This window comes from Hipposideros armiger, unplaced genomic scaffold (genome assembly GCF_001890085.2).
Source record: "Hipposideros armiger isolate ML-2016 unplaced genomic scaffold, ASM189008v1 scaffold_283, whole genome shotgun sequence".
NCBI classification, from domain to species: Eukaryota; Metazoa; Chordata; class Mammalia; order Chiroptera; family Hipposideridae; genus Hipposideros; species Hipposideros armiger.
In genome coordinates this window covers 2,486,362-2,497,315 of record NW_017731633.1, presented here as the reverse complement: position 1 = coordinate 2,497,315, position 10,954 = coordinate 2,486,362, and the positions used below count along the sequence as shown (strand labels likewise).

Genomic DNA, 10,954 nt, shown 5'->3' with positions numbered 1-10,954 from the left:
CAGGACTATTGGGCCCCTTGATGTTTCCCATTGTCCATCTCCAGTCCTTACCTTCCTCCTGCACGCCAGACCATCCATCCATCTAGCTTCCTGATGGACTCTGGTCCCCACAGGGAGGTCCCAGGGACCCTCGAGCTCCCAACATGTGACTCTGACCTCATTGTCTCCTCTTGGCCCTGACCCCAACACTTGAGAGAAATGAAAACATACGTTGACACAGTCATGTACAAATATGCTTGCAAGCAGCTTTATTCATAATTGCCAAGAGCTGGAAACAAACCAAATGTTCATCAGTAGAAAAATCGGTAAACAATCTGTGATACACTCATGCTGTGGAATGCCACTCAGCAATAAAAAGAAAAAAAATGCTGATATGCACAACAGCATGGATGAATTTCCAAAAATGTAATACTGAGTGAAAAAAAAACCAGACACAAGAGTACATACTGTATGATTCCAGTTATATAATTGACAAGATTCATTTTTCCCAAAACTTGATCCACTTGATCACCACCATTTGTTAAAAAAATTTTTTTTCCTTTCTCAGTTGAATAGTTGGTGCTTTTCAAATTAATTCTCTCTCTCTCTCTCTCTCTCTCTCTCTCTCTCTCTCTTTTGTTCCATAACACACTCTCTTGGTTAACTTTATATAATAGTAAAATGTTATTTCTCCAACTGTGTTCCTTTTTAAAGTTGTTTGACTATTCTATGTCGTTTACATTTCTATGTAATTTGTGGAATCAACTTATCAATTTGTGTACACACACACACACACACACACACACACACACACACTGGAATTACTTTAAGTCAATACAGAGAAAACTGATTGTGTCTTCCAATCCAAGGACATGGTGTATTTTTTCATTCATTTGGATCTTCTTTAATTTCTCTCAGCAATGTTCTGCATTTTTTTGCTGTTTTTCTGTAGCTTTGATACAGAAGTATTGCATGATTTTTTAAAAAAATGTTCATTGGTACACAATGACTTTTGGTGCTGTAATAAATGAGCTGCAGCACAGATTTAGGGAATGTTTAATGCCAGATCCAGTCCTTTCTTTTTTTTTCCATCAAGGCCACTTTAGGAAGTGACTGCTGTGACATACTCCTTCCCTCATCTGGTAGCTGCAGGTGAATTTGGGGATCATGTTTCATTCATCAGATGGTCCTGTGATCATTTGGGAACCTTTCTCATTCATTTGGTTTGTCTTTATGGGAAGAAGTCATGAGCTTCTGCTTGACTCCCATCTCCACCCAGAAGTCTACCCCTTGAATTCCACTTTCAAAGACAGAGGCAGATGAAGGCCAGGTGGGCATTCCAGGAGGAGGGACCTCAGCTGCAATGACTGAGGTCTGATGCTGGTCACCGCCAGCGTCAAGAGAAATTGCCAGTAGGAACTTTCTGTTCAAAGCACAGGGATTCAGCATACACGTTGAGCCAGGTGCTCAGATACAATATCACTCCCTCAATTCTCACCACAAACTTGCAAGCAGGGCTTCTCAACTTGTTTCACAGGGCAGGAAACAGGCACAGAGAGGTAGGGATTGGCATATCACTTAGTAAAGGGTCAGAGTGTGGATTTGAACTCACCACTCTTTGGTTCCAAAGCCTGTGATCTTTCCCTATACTTTTAACTCATCACCTAGACAGCTTTTCATTTTATAGGAACCCACTCCTGTTTTCCTCTTTGCCCTGTGGGGGGGCCACCATCATCAAACCAGGGCCAAGTCTCTGCAGCTCCTCAGGTGGATATGTTGACCTCTGAGTACAAATTATCAGTGACCTGCTGTTCCTGCGGGATTCCAGGCTGCCTCTTTTGAAATCTGAGGGATGCATAGTGAATCTCTTCTTTCTCTCCCGAGGAGCAGACAGTCAGAGTTGGAGGAGGGTGGTCTGTGAGGCTGCCTGGCTGGGGTTCAATCAGGGCACTCTGAGTGGAGGGAAGGGAAAGAAAAGAAAGAGTGAAACAGTGGGGACAGGATAAGGCAGAGATTACCCGGGGGAGAAGGGAGTCCGTGACTGCCTTTATCCATTCATGCCACACACATTTTTGTTAAGATTTCTTTCATTCATGCTTTCCTCAGATGGTTAATACTTGGTGAGCACCTTATTTGGTCCTTGCTAATCTCATTAAATCCCCACAACAACCTCGTAAGAAAGATAATATGAATGTCTCCATTTTGTCGATATGGGAACTGAAGTTGAACCAAATAAGCAGCGTGCTCACAGTCCCTGGTGAAAGCAAGATCTAATCCAGCTCCGTTTTGATCCCAAAGCCTGGTGTCCTCCTAAGAGTGAGGCCCCCTGTGTGTGAGGCCCTGAGCTGGGTGCTGGATATACCGTGGGGGGCATGGCGGACACAGGCCCTGACCTCTTGCAGCTCACTCTTTAATTAAGGAAGGCAGCAAAAATGAGTTAAACCAGTAAATATCTAATGGTGAATTATGGTAAGTGGGACAGGGACCAGGTAAGTGAGAGAGAATTCCAGGGACTTGATTCAGACACGGCACCTGTCTTGCGGAAGCTCAGTGTGGTGGGAGGACAAGTCAGTGAAAGAAATTATGCTGTGCGGTACACAGAATAACAGCCCCCAAAGATGTCCACACCCTAATCCCCTGGAACCTCTGCACATGTGACCTTACCTGGCAAAAGGGACTCTGCAGATGTGATAAAGTTAAGGATCTAAAGGCGGTAAGATGATCCTGGATTATCTTGTGGGACCAATGTAATCACAAGGGTCTTACAAGCAAAGGAAGGAGGCAGAGGGAGATGTGAAGATACAGGTACTATGCTTCTGGCCTTGAAGATGGAAGAAAGAGGCCATAAACAAGAAATGCAGGTGACATCTAGAAGCTGAGAAAGGCAAGAAAACGCATTTTCCGTGGAGCTTCCAGAAGGAACTCAGCCCCACTTGCCAATGCCTTGATTTTAGCTCAGTGAGACCTGTTTTGGACTTGTGGCCTCTACAAATGTAAGATAATATGTTTATTTTGTTGGAAGCACTAACTTTGTGGGGTTTGCTACAGCAGCAACAGGAAACTAATGCAGGCTCACACAGTGGATACTGAGTAACAGGTACCAGACAACAGAGCAGATGCTTCAATGGAATTGTTAATGTTTTTGCTCCTCCCATTCTCCCCCAATGTTCAAAGCTAAACACACACACACACACACACACACACACACACACACACACACACGCGCGCGCGCGCGCGCGCACTTCCCAACACTGCTATTATGAAAATACCAGTGACCTCTGAAGAATCTGTATGCTCATGTTTCAGTCCTTGCCTCTCTGGACTTTGCAGCAGCAGGTGACTCCGTTGCATGCCTTCTCCAAATGAAAACTCCTCTCTAATTACAAGACATCAAACTTCCCTGGGTCTGTCGACCTCGCTGGCAGCCCCCTTGCTGGATGCTCCCCATTTCTCTGACCCCTAAATATCAGAGCAGCCCCAGACTCTTTCCTCCTGCAACTTCACTTTGTGATCTTATCCACAACATGGGCTTGTGTCGTCTATAGGCTGATAGCCCCCAAGTCCGTACCTGCATCTCATCCCCTCTCTAGTAATATAGACTTTGATCCAACGGTATATTTGAAATCCCCATTCCCTGGTTCAAAAGCTCAAAATACTTAAACTGAACTTCCTTTCCTCCCCATATTGCTTCCTCCTACAATCTTCTCAGCCTTAATGGTTGACACCTTCATTCTTCCAGCTGCTCAGGGCAAAACTCTAGGAGTCATCCTTGTCCCCTTTCTCACCCACACCCCACTTTCAATCCATTAGCAATTTCTGTTAGCCTGAACTTCAGACTTTATCCAGAATCCAGTTAGCACTCACCACACCACCACAACCTGGACCAGCCACCACCTCTGACCTCTTTTCTAATTTCCCTGCCACACAGTCTATTTTGCACATAGCGGCCAGAGAGAGCCTGTGAAAATGAAAGTTGGACCATGTCCTCCTTCTGCTCAAAAGCCTCCAAATGTCCACAGTAACCGGCATGTGCAGACGTGATCTACACACATGCTGACTTCCCCGCACTCACTTCCTGCTTGCTGGCCCTTGCCTCTTTCTCTCATCACATGGACTTCCTTGTTTCTTCTCCATTTACTGGTCACCCCCCTGTTTCTGAGCATTTGCATCCACTGTTCCCTCTGCCTGGAGCGCTCTCTGATCACACAATCGAATGACAGACACTGGAGCTTTTGCTCAAACATTGTTAACAAAAACCATAAGCCAACCTATGGAATAGGTTTGCAAATATATATGATATTTGCAAATCATATATAATGAGGTTAATATCTAGAATAGAGAAAGAGCTCTTACAACTAAAAAATTTTTATAAAGCTATCAAAATATGAGCAAAAATTTGAATTAGATATTTCTCCATACGACAAGATGCTCAACATGACTAATCATTAGAGAACTGCAAATCAGAACTACGGTGTGATACCACCTCATATCCATTAAGATAGCCACAATATTAAAAAAAACAGAGATATTACAATATTATTGAGTATATTCCCTATGCTGTACTTTATATCCCTATGACTATTTTGTACTCACCAATTTGTACTTCTTAATCCTTCCCCCTTTTCACCCACCCTCTAACCCCCCTCCGATCGGCAACCATCAGCTTCTTCTCTGTGTCTATGAGTCTGTTTCAGTTTGGGACAGTAGACTAATCAGGGGGAGCACTTCATAAATTATATAAAGGTCTAACCATGATGCTGTACACCTGAAACTAATATAAAGTAATATTGACAGCCTACTGTAATTGAAAAATAAAAAGTAAAATACGGTAAAAATTCTGTATTAAAAATAAAAATCAATAAATAAACAGAAAATAAGTGTTGGTGAAGATGTGGACAAATTAGAAACTTGTGCACTGTTGGTGGAAATGTAAAATGGTGCAGCCACTATGGACGACAGTATGGAGGTTCCTCAAAAAATAAAAGTAAAACTAGAACTACCGTATGATCCAGCAATCCCATTACAAATATTTATCCGAAAGAATTGGATACAGGATCTTAAAAAGATATTTGCACACCTATGTTCACTGCAGCATTTTTATAGCAGCCAAGAGATACAAGCAACCCAGATATCCATCGACAGATGAGTGGATAAAGAAAATGTGGTATATACATCCAATGGGATATTATTAAGACTTTAAAAAGAAGGAAATCCTGTCACATGTCACAACATGGATGAACCTTGAGGACATTATGGTAAAAGAAATAAGCCAGTCACAGAAAGACAAATACTGGGTGATTTCACCAATTTGAGGAAGATACAGGAGTCAAACGCACAGAAACAGAACGTAGAATGGTGGTTGCCCGGGGCTGGGGGAATTGGGGAAGTGGGTAGTTGTTGTTCAGTGGGTACACAGTTTCTGTTTGCTAGGTGAAAATCTTCTAGAGATATGTTGCACAACTGTACACTTAAAATAGTTAAGGTAGTAAATTTATGTTATGTTTTTAACACAATAAATTAATAACAACAACAACAGAAACTCCACAAGCGATCTCCCCAAAATTCCATATTCCCCGAATCCTGCATTTTCCCCAAAGTATCTGTGTATCTTTCACATTCACATTCTGGACTGGGTGAGATTAAGAACAACCTATAATAGAGGTCAGAAAGTTACAGCCTGGGGGCTGACTGCTCTTGTAAATAAAATTTTGTCGAAACAGCTACATCAGTGTTTGAGATTGTCTATGGCTTGCATTTGCACTGCAAACAGAGTTGCAACAGAGACCATATAGCTTGCAAAGCCTGGAATATTTGCTATCTGGTCCCTTACAAACAAGTTTCCTGAGTCTGGACCTAGAATGTCAAGTTGAAAGGCTTGTAGATTATTTAGGGGGGCTGAGAAGATACAGCAGTATTTTGACTATGGTTAACTCTTAGTTTTAGGAAATTCTATAAATCTTAATAAGTGATTTTGCCCATAGCTGGACTAGTATCAGGCCAGCAGGATGGAAAGGAGCAATTTCAGAATGGAGACAGATGATGCTGGAGGCCAAGTCAGGAAAAGGATCCACGGAAGGGATTTGGGTAGAGAGTGAGCCTGACATGATGTGGTGCCTCTGGGCATATACCCAGCCTCTGAGGGAAATGTCACTAACACCTTTCTGTTTGAGGGGGAAAGAACCAGCACGTATCAAACTTGTTGGCTGCGTTCCAATTCTTCCGAACACTCACACAGACCTATGTGGAAAATACTGTTATTTTTACTAAGAAAGAACTAAGTCTCAGAGACATTAAGTACTTCTCAAGGTCATACATCTAGTGATCATGAACTCAACCCCTGGCCTCTCAAAGGTTTCCTGTGTGCCAGGTACTGGATACAGAGGAAGATGTTTGTGAAAAACGATTCTTCCTGTGTGTGTCACCTTTACTCTTATATTATTGTCACACTCACAATACTTCTGACACAAGATATGTGGAATTTTGACCCACCACCAGCCAATTCTCTGACACCAGTTGGGTGTCCTACAATTTAACTCAATTCCGACACTATCTACATGGAGATATTGTCAGACCCACAGGTTGAGGGCTCAGTCCCATCACACACACACACACACACACACACACACACACACACACTGCCACTTCAGACACCAATCACACGTCCAACGTTGTCACTTGTGGTTCTGACCACTGACTATGAATTGGGAGTTCCCATGTACCACTCCTCAAGTTCAATTAATTTGCTAGAGTGACTCACAGAACTCATGAAAACAATTTCCTTACTGTGTACCAGCTTATTATAAAAGGAGGTAATAAAGGAAACAGATGACCATCTGGATGGAAGAGATGCATAAGGCAAGGTGTGTGGGAAGGGGCGAAATTTCATGTTCTCTCCAAGTACACCATTCTCCCAGTTCTTCCATACAGACACCCACTTGGAAGCTTCTTGAACCCCAAACTCTGGGGATTTATATGGAGGCTTCACCATGGAAGCATGATCGACCATTAACTCCATTTCCAGCCTCTCTGCCCTCTCTGGATAATGGAGGATAGGGCTGAAACTTCTAAGCTTCTAATTTTGGTTTGGTCTTCCTGGTGCCCAGCTCCCATCCAGGAATCCACCATTAGCACCTCATTAGAACAAAGAACACTCCTATCACCCAAGAAATTTCAAGGGATTGAGGGGTACAAATATTTTCTGGGGAAGACTCATTTCTCAGCTCTAAATTTATGGCAACACTTCTCAAAACAGCCTTTACATGTTCTCTTCTTTCATTCTTTCTTGAATTCACTCCAGTAAAGACATTTGCCTTCACCAGGCTACTAGATCTGCATTTATTGAGATCAGCTGTGATATCACTTAGCTAGATTAAAGTGGTCATATTTCAGATTCTTCATAAGACCTTAGTGCACTTATTAACGCTTGATATAAATGAGCACTCCATCGTCCCTGAAATTGCACGACCCCTTGGCCACCAGGACTCAACCCTATACTCTCAAGGACATTTCTTTTTCTGCAGTGGTCTTCTTGTTGTTTCCACCTTATCTCCTTGACTCTAAATGCTGGGGTATCCCAGGGCTCTGTTTGCAGACCCCTTCTCTTCTTTGTGGTTTCATCCACTCTCAGACCTTGATGTGAAAGACCCCCACATCTCTGTGTCTCCCACCTGGACCACTCTCCCGAACGCCAGACTCTGGCCATCTTCTTGTCATCTTCACTTGGACATCTCAGGAGCACCTCAAAGTTGTAGTAACCAAAGTAAAGTTTGATTCCCTCTTAAAAATATACGTCTCCTGCAGAGCTGGCAAGTTTAGGAATTGACAATTCGATTCTTTAAGTTTCTCGGGGCAAACACATCGGAGTCATCTTTGGTATCTATGGACATTTATGGACATCTATGACAATCTCTGGACACTTATGATAATCTCTGGACATCTGTGACATCCATGGAGTCATCTTTGACATCAATGACATGTATGAGGTAAAGGCAGTGAGCTGTCTTTGCTCATACTCCAGGAGTACCTTGTCAGTCCACTGGCAAGTCCTGTTGGCTCCACCTTCAAAATGTGTCCTGATCCCAACTGTTTCACACCAGAGTCATCATTATTACCCTGAGCTAAGTCTGTCTTGTGGACTGAATTGTGCCCCCCAATTCATATGTTGGAGCTCTAACCCCCAATGGGATTGTATTTGGCGATGGGGCCTTTAAAGAGGTAATGAAGTAAGTGTGGTCATTAGGGTAGGACCCAAAATGACGTAAGTCCTTATATGAAGAAGAGACACTAGAAATGCATGGGCACAGGGACAAGGTCATGTGAGGACACAGCGAGAAGGAGGCCATCTGCAAGGCAAGGAGAGCATTTCCAGGAGGGATATTTTACATTTGTCACGTAAGAATTTTTGAAAATACAGATACTACCCAAGCACTCCAAGCACAGAACAATCAACAGCGAGAGCTATTTCCTGAAGGAAAAACTAAATGCATAATTGCTGACTGTCTGCTCAGAAACCTCACAGTGGTGTCCACATTAGCCAGAGTTAAATGAATGAATGAAAAGTCAGAGCTCAGAGGAAGGGCAGCAACAGGGCAGGCTGACATAGGCATGTGAGGAAGAGGGGACAGCCGAGCAATGATTCTGAGATGTAAAAAGCTTAAGATGCAAAAACCATACTCTGCTCAAGGCAAGTGAGCAGGCCAGTGTTAGGGGTGTGACATGGTGGGGGTGACTCTGGCTTTCCTGCCCCAAATGCCAGACCATGATGTCTGTGTCCTCATCTTTTGGAAGCGTGGAGAAGCATTTCAGACTTGGGTGAGATGGTGATCTTTTGTGGAGATAATGCTAACAGGCCAGGGAGGAGAGATGGGAGGGCTGCAGCAGGATAAGCATGAAGAGGGGAGCTCAGCTCAGACGGAACGGTTCTATTGAGCTGTGTTCAGAAGAAGCTCAGAAACACTTCACAGCATATTGGTACAGCAAGAGGTGATGGGACATGGTCAGGTCTCTAAATGGGTGTCAAGGACAAGGGTGCCATCAGTGAGATGGAGAACCCAGAAAAACTATGTATTAACCATGTGCTTCTGGTGTTCTGACATCTGGGGCTAACCCTAGGGGGACGTGCCTGCCAGGAACAGGCAATTGCTGGAGGTGGTAAGGACTTGCTGTGAGCATGCCTTTCGTATCCAAAGCGATCCGTCAGAGCGCACACCCCAACCACCTCCATTATGGAGCTCTTACACTCCAGACCATTCTCTTCCTGCCCTAGTCACGCCAAGGCCAGGACCCAGACAAAGAGAGACAGCCAACACATTCCAGAGCCCACGGAGTTCTTCAAACTCGCCAGCCCTAAGCCTGCTTCCCCAGCCTCGCCTTGCATTCCTCATGGAAACCAGCATTAAGGCTCCTGCCCACGTTTTCTCCTCACCCCCTCAGCCTCCTGACCAACCCATGTGCTGCCCCACGTGGCCTTGAATGGTGTGACATTTCCCCTTTCTCTTGGGAACTGTGAGGAACTAACTGTGGCAACCTTCTCCCAATCTTTTGGGCTGAAAGACCTGAATAATAATACAACCTACATTTTTAAAAAATGGGACGGTGAAGAGCTCATTTGTGGACATGCTGAATGGAACGAGACTGTGGGCCACACAGGGAATATGGGGGGCAATCTGCATGCCAGGATGCCCGTGTCACTCACCATGGGAGGTGGCCCGACGGGAGGATGGATGTCGTCCACACCCATGGCTGTCTTGGCTGCTTTCTTCCTGCGGGTCTTCACTCTGATGGGAGATACCAGGACCTTTGACACAGGGTCGTTCTTTGAAGCTGGAGTGAGGGACTAGGGCAGGTCAAAAGTGGGGCGAGCCCCGGCAGCTTGGTGACAAGACTTTGTAACAAGATCGCCACCCCTCACCCCCCAGCCTCTCAGTTCCTGGACATCCGGAATCAGGGCTGGGTCATAACAAGCCTGGTTTATTGGCTACTGGCTGGATTGTCACCATCACTGCACCCCCAGCCTGCCTGCAGGCACTCCCAACTCCTCCAGGTCCCTCTTCTCCACCTCTGGCCCACACCTGACCCAGCTCACATGAAGTAGATGAGGAAAAGGCAGAGAGCAAACAGTGCAGTGACACCAGCTCCCGTGACGGCCCCCAGAACCTCTCCTGCCCTGGTCCCCGGTGCCCCTGCAGACGAAAGAGACTTGGGGTGAACTCCAATCTTGATGATGAGCATAAGTTTCCTGCTTCCAGCACAATAGAAGAGTGCCACTCTCCTCCCATCCAGGGTTCAGTCCCCAGTTCTCCCACTGCAGGATGAAGAACATGGTCTATGTGGTACCTCCTGTCCAACTCCTGTCCAGCAAACGCCATCTCTTCTAGGACCCAGGTTCTTCTCAATCTAGGGTCTCTCTACAGCAGAGCCCGAACTGGCTGCAACAGGACCTTGAGGCTCAAGGTCGCATGAGCATTACACACACACACACACACACACACACACACACATACACACCATGTGAGATGCTGAAAAGCCTCGTCCCTCCTCCCTTCCTGGGAGAGAGTTGGAATCTCCTCTCCTGGCCTCCACCAGCTCAGTCACACAGGATCAAGTGTGGGCTTTTGTGCCCCAGAAAAGGGTGAAAACAGAGAGGTTCTCAGCCCTTCAGACGAGACCCAGATAGTTCTCCATGTCCTTTCTGGCCATATCTCCCACAAGCCCAATACATGGGGTCAGGGATGTGTCTCCAGGAATCACTTGTCAGCAGTCTGATGGACACAGCTGAGGGAGCCCTAACAGGGTCACTGTCTAATGGGGGGAAGCCAATTGCAGTCATCAATGGAATAGGGCAATGGGGGGAGCTCTGGGCTCCACAGGCAGATCAGGGTGAGGGCCGGGGGATTGACAGTCAAAACACAGCCCAGTGATGGCCGGCCAAGTGATGCAGTTGGTTAAAAGAGCGAGTGTTGAGCAACAGGGTCAC

At 45.3% G+C, this 10,954-nt stretch overlaps 1 protein-coding gene across 1 annotated transcript; it reads right to left on the bottom strand.

Annotated features, from left to right (window-relative positions):
* Window positions 1-220: 220 nt before the first annotated feature.
* LOC109390971 (myeloid cell surface antigen CD33-like) lies at window positions 221-10,948 on the bottom strand. Its single transcript, XM_019658120.1, has 3 exons — window positions 10,064-10,948; window positions 9,674-9,755; window positions 221-1,931 (listed from the first exon to the last, which is right to left on the bottom strand). The coding sequence occupies exons 1-3, from the start codon at window positions 10,207-10,209 to the stop codon at window positions 1,743-1,745; spliced, it is 417 nt and encodes a 138-aa protein (XP_019513665.1). The 5' UTR covers window positions 10,210-10,948; the 3' UTR covers window positions 221-1,742.
* Between the last annotated feature and the right edge of the window lie 6 nt (window positions 10,949-10,954).

What these genes read in the sequence shown, in the direction of transcription:
- LOC109390971 (XM_019658120.1), bottom strand. Translation starts at nt 10,209, where the DNA reads ATGCTCATCATCAAGATTGGAGTTCACCCCAAGTCTCTTTCGTCTGCA. An exon ending in CTTTTCCTCATCTACTTCAT is followed by an intron (nt 9,756 to 10,063) that starts GTGAGCTGGGTC and finishes ATCTCCCATCAG; the next exon opens with AGTGAAGACCCGCAGGAAGA. An exon ending in CCGTCGGGCCACCTCCCATG is followed by an intron (nt 1,932 to 9,673) that starts GTGAGTGACACG and finishes CCCTCCACTCAG; the next exon opens with AGTGCCCTGATTGAACCCCA.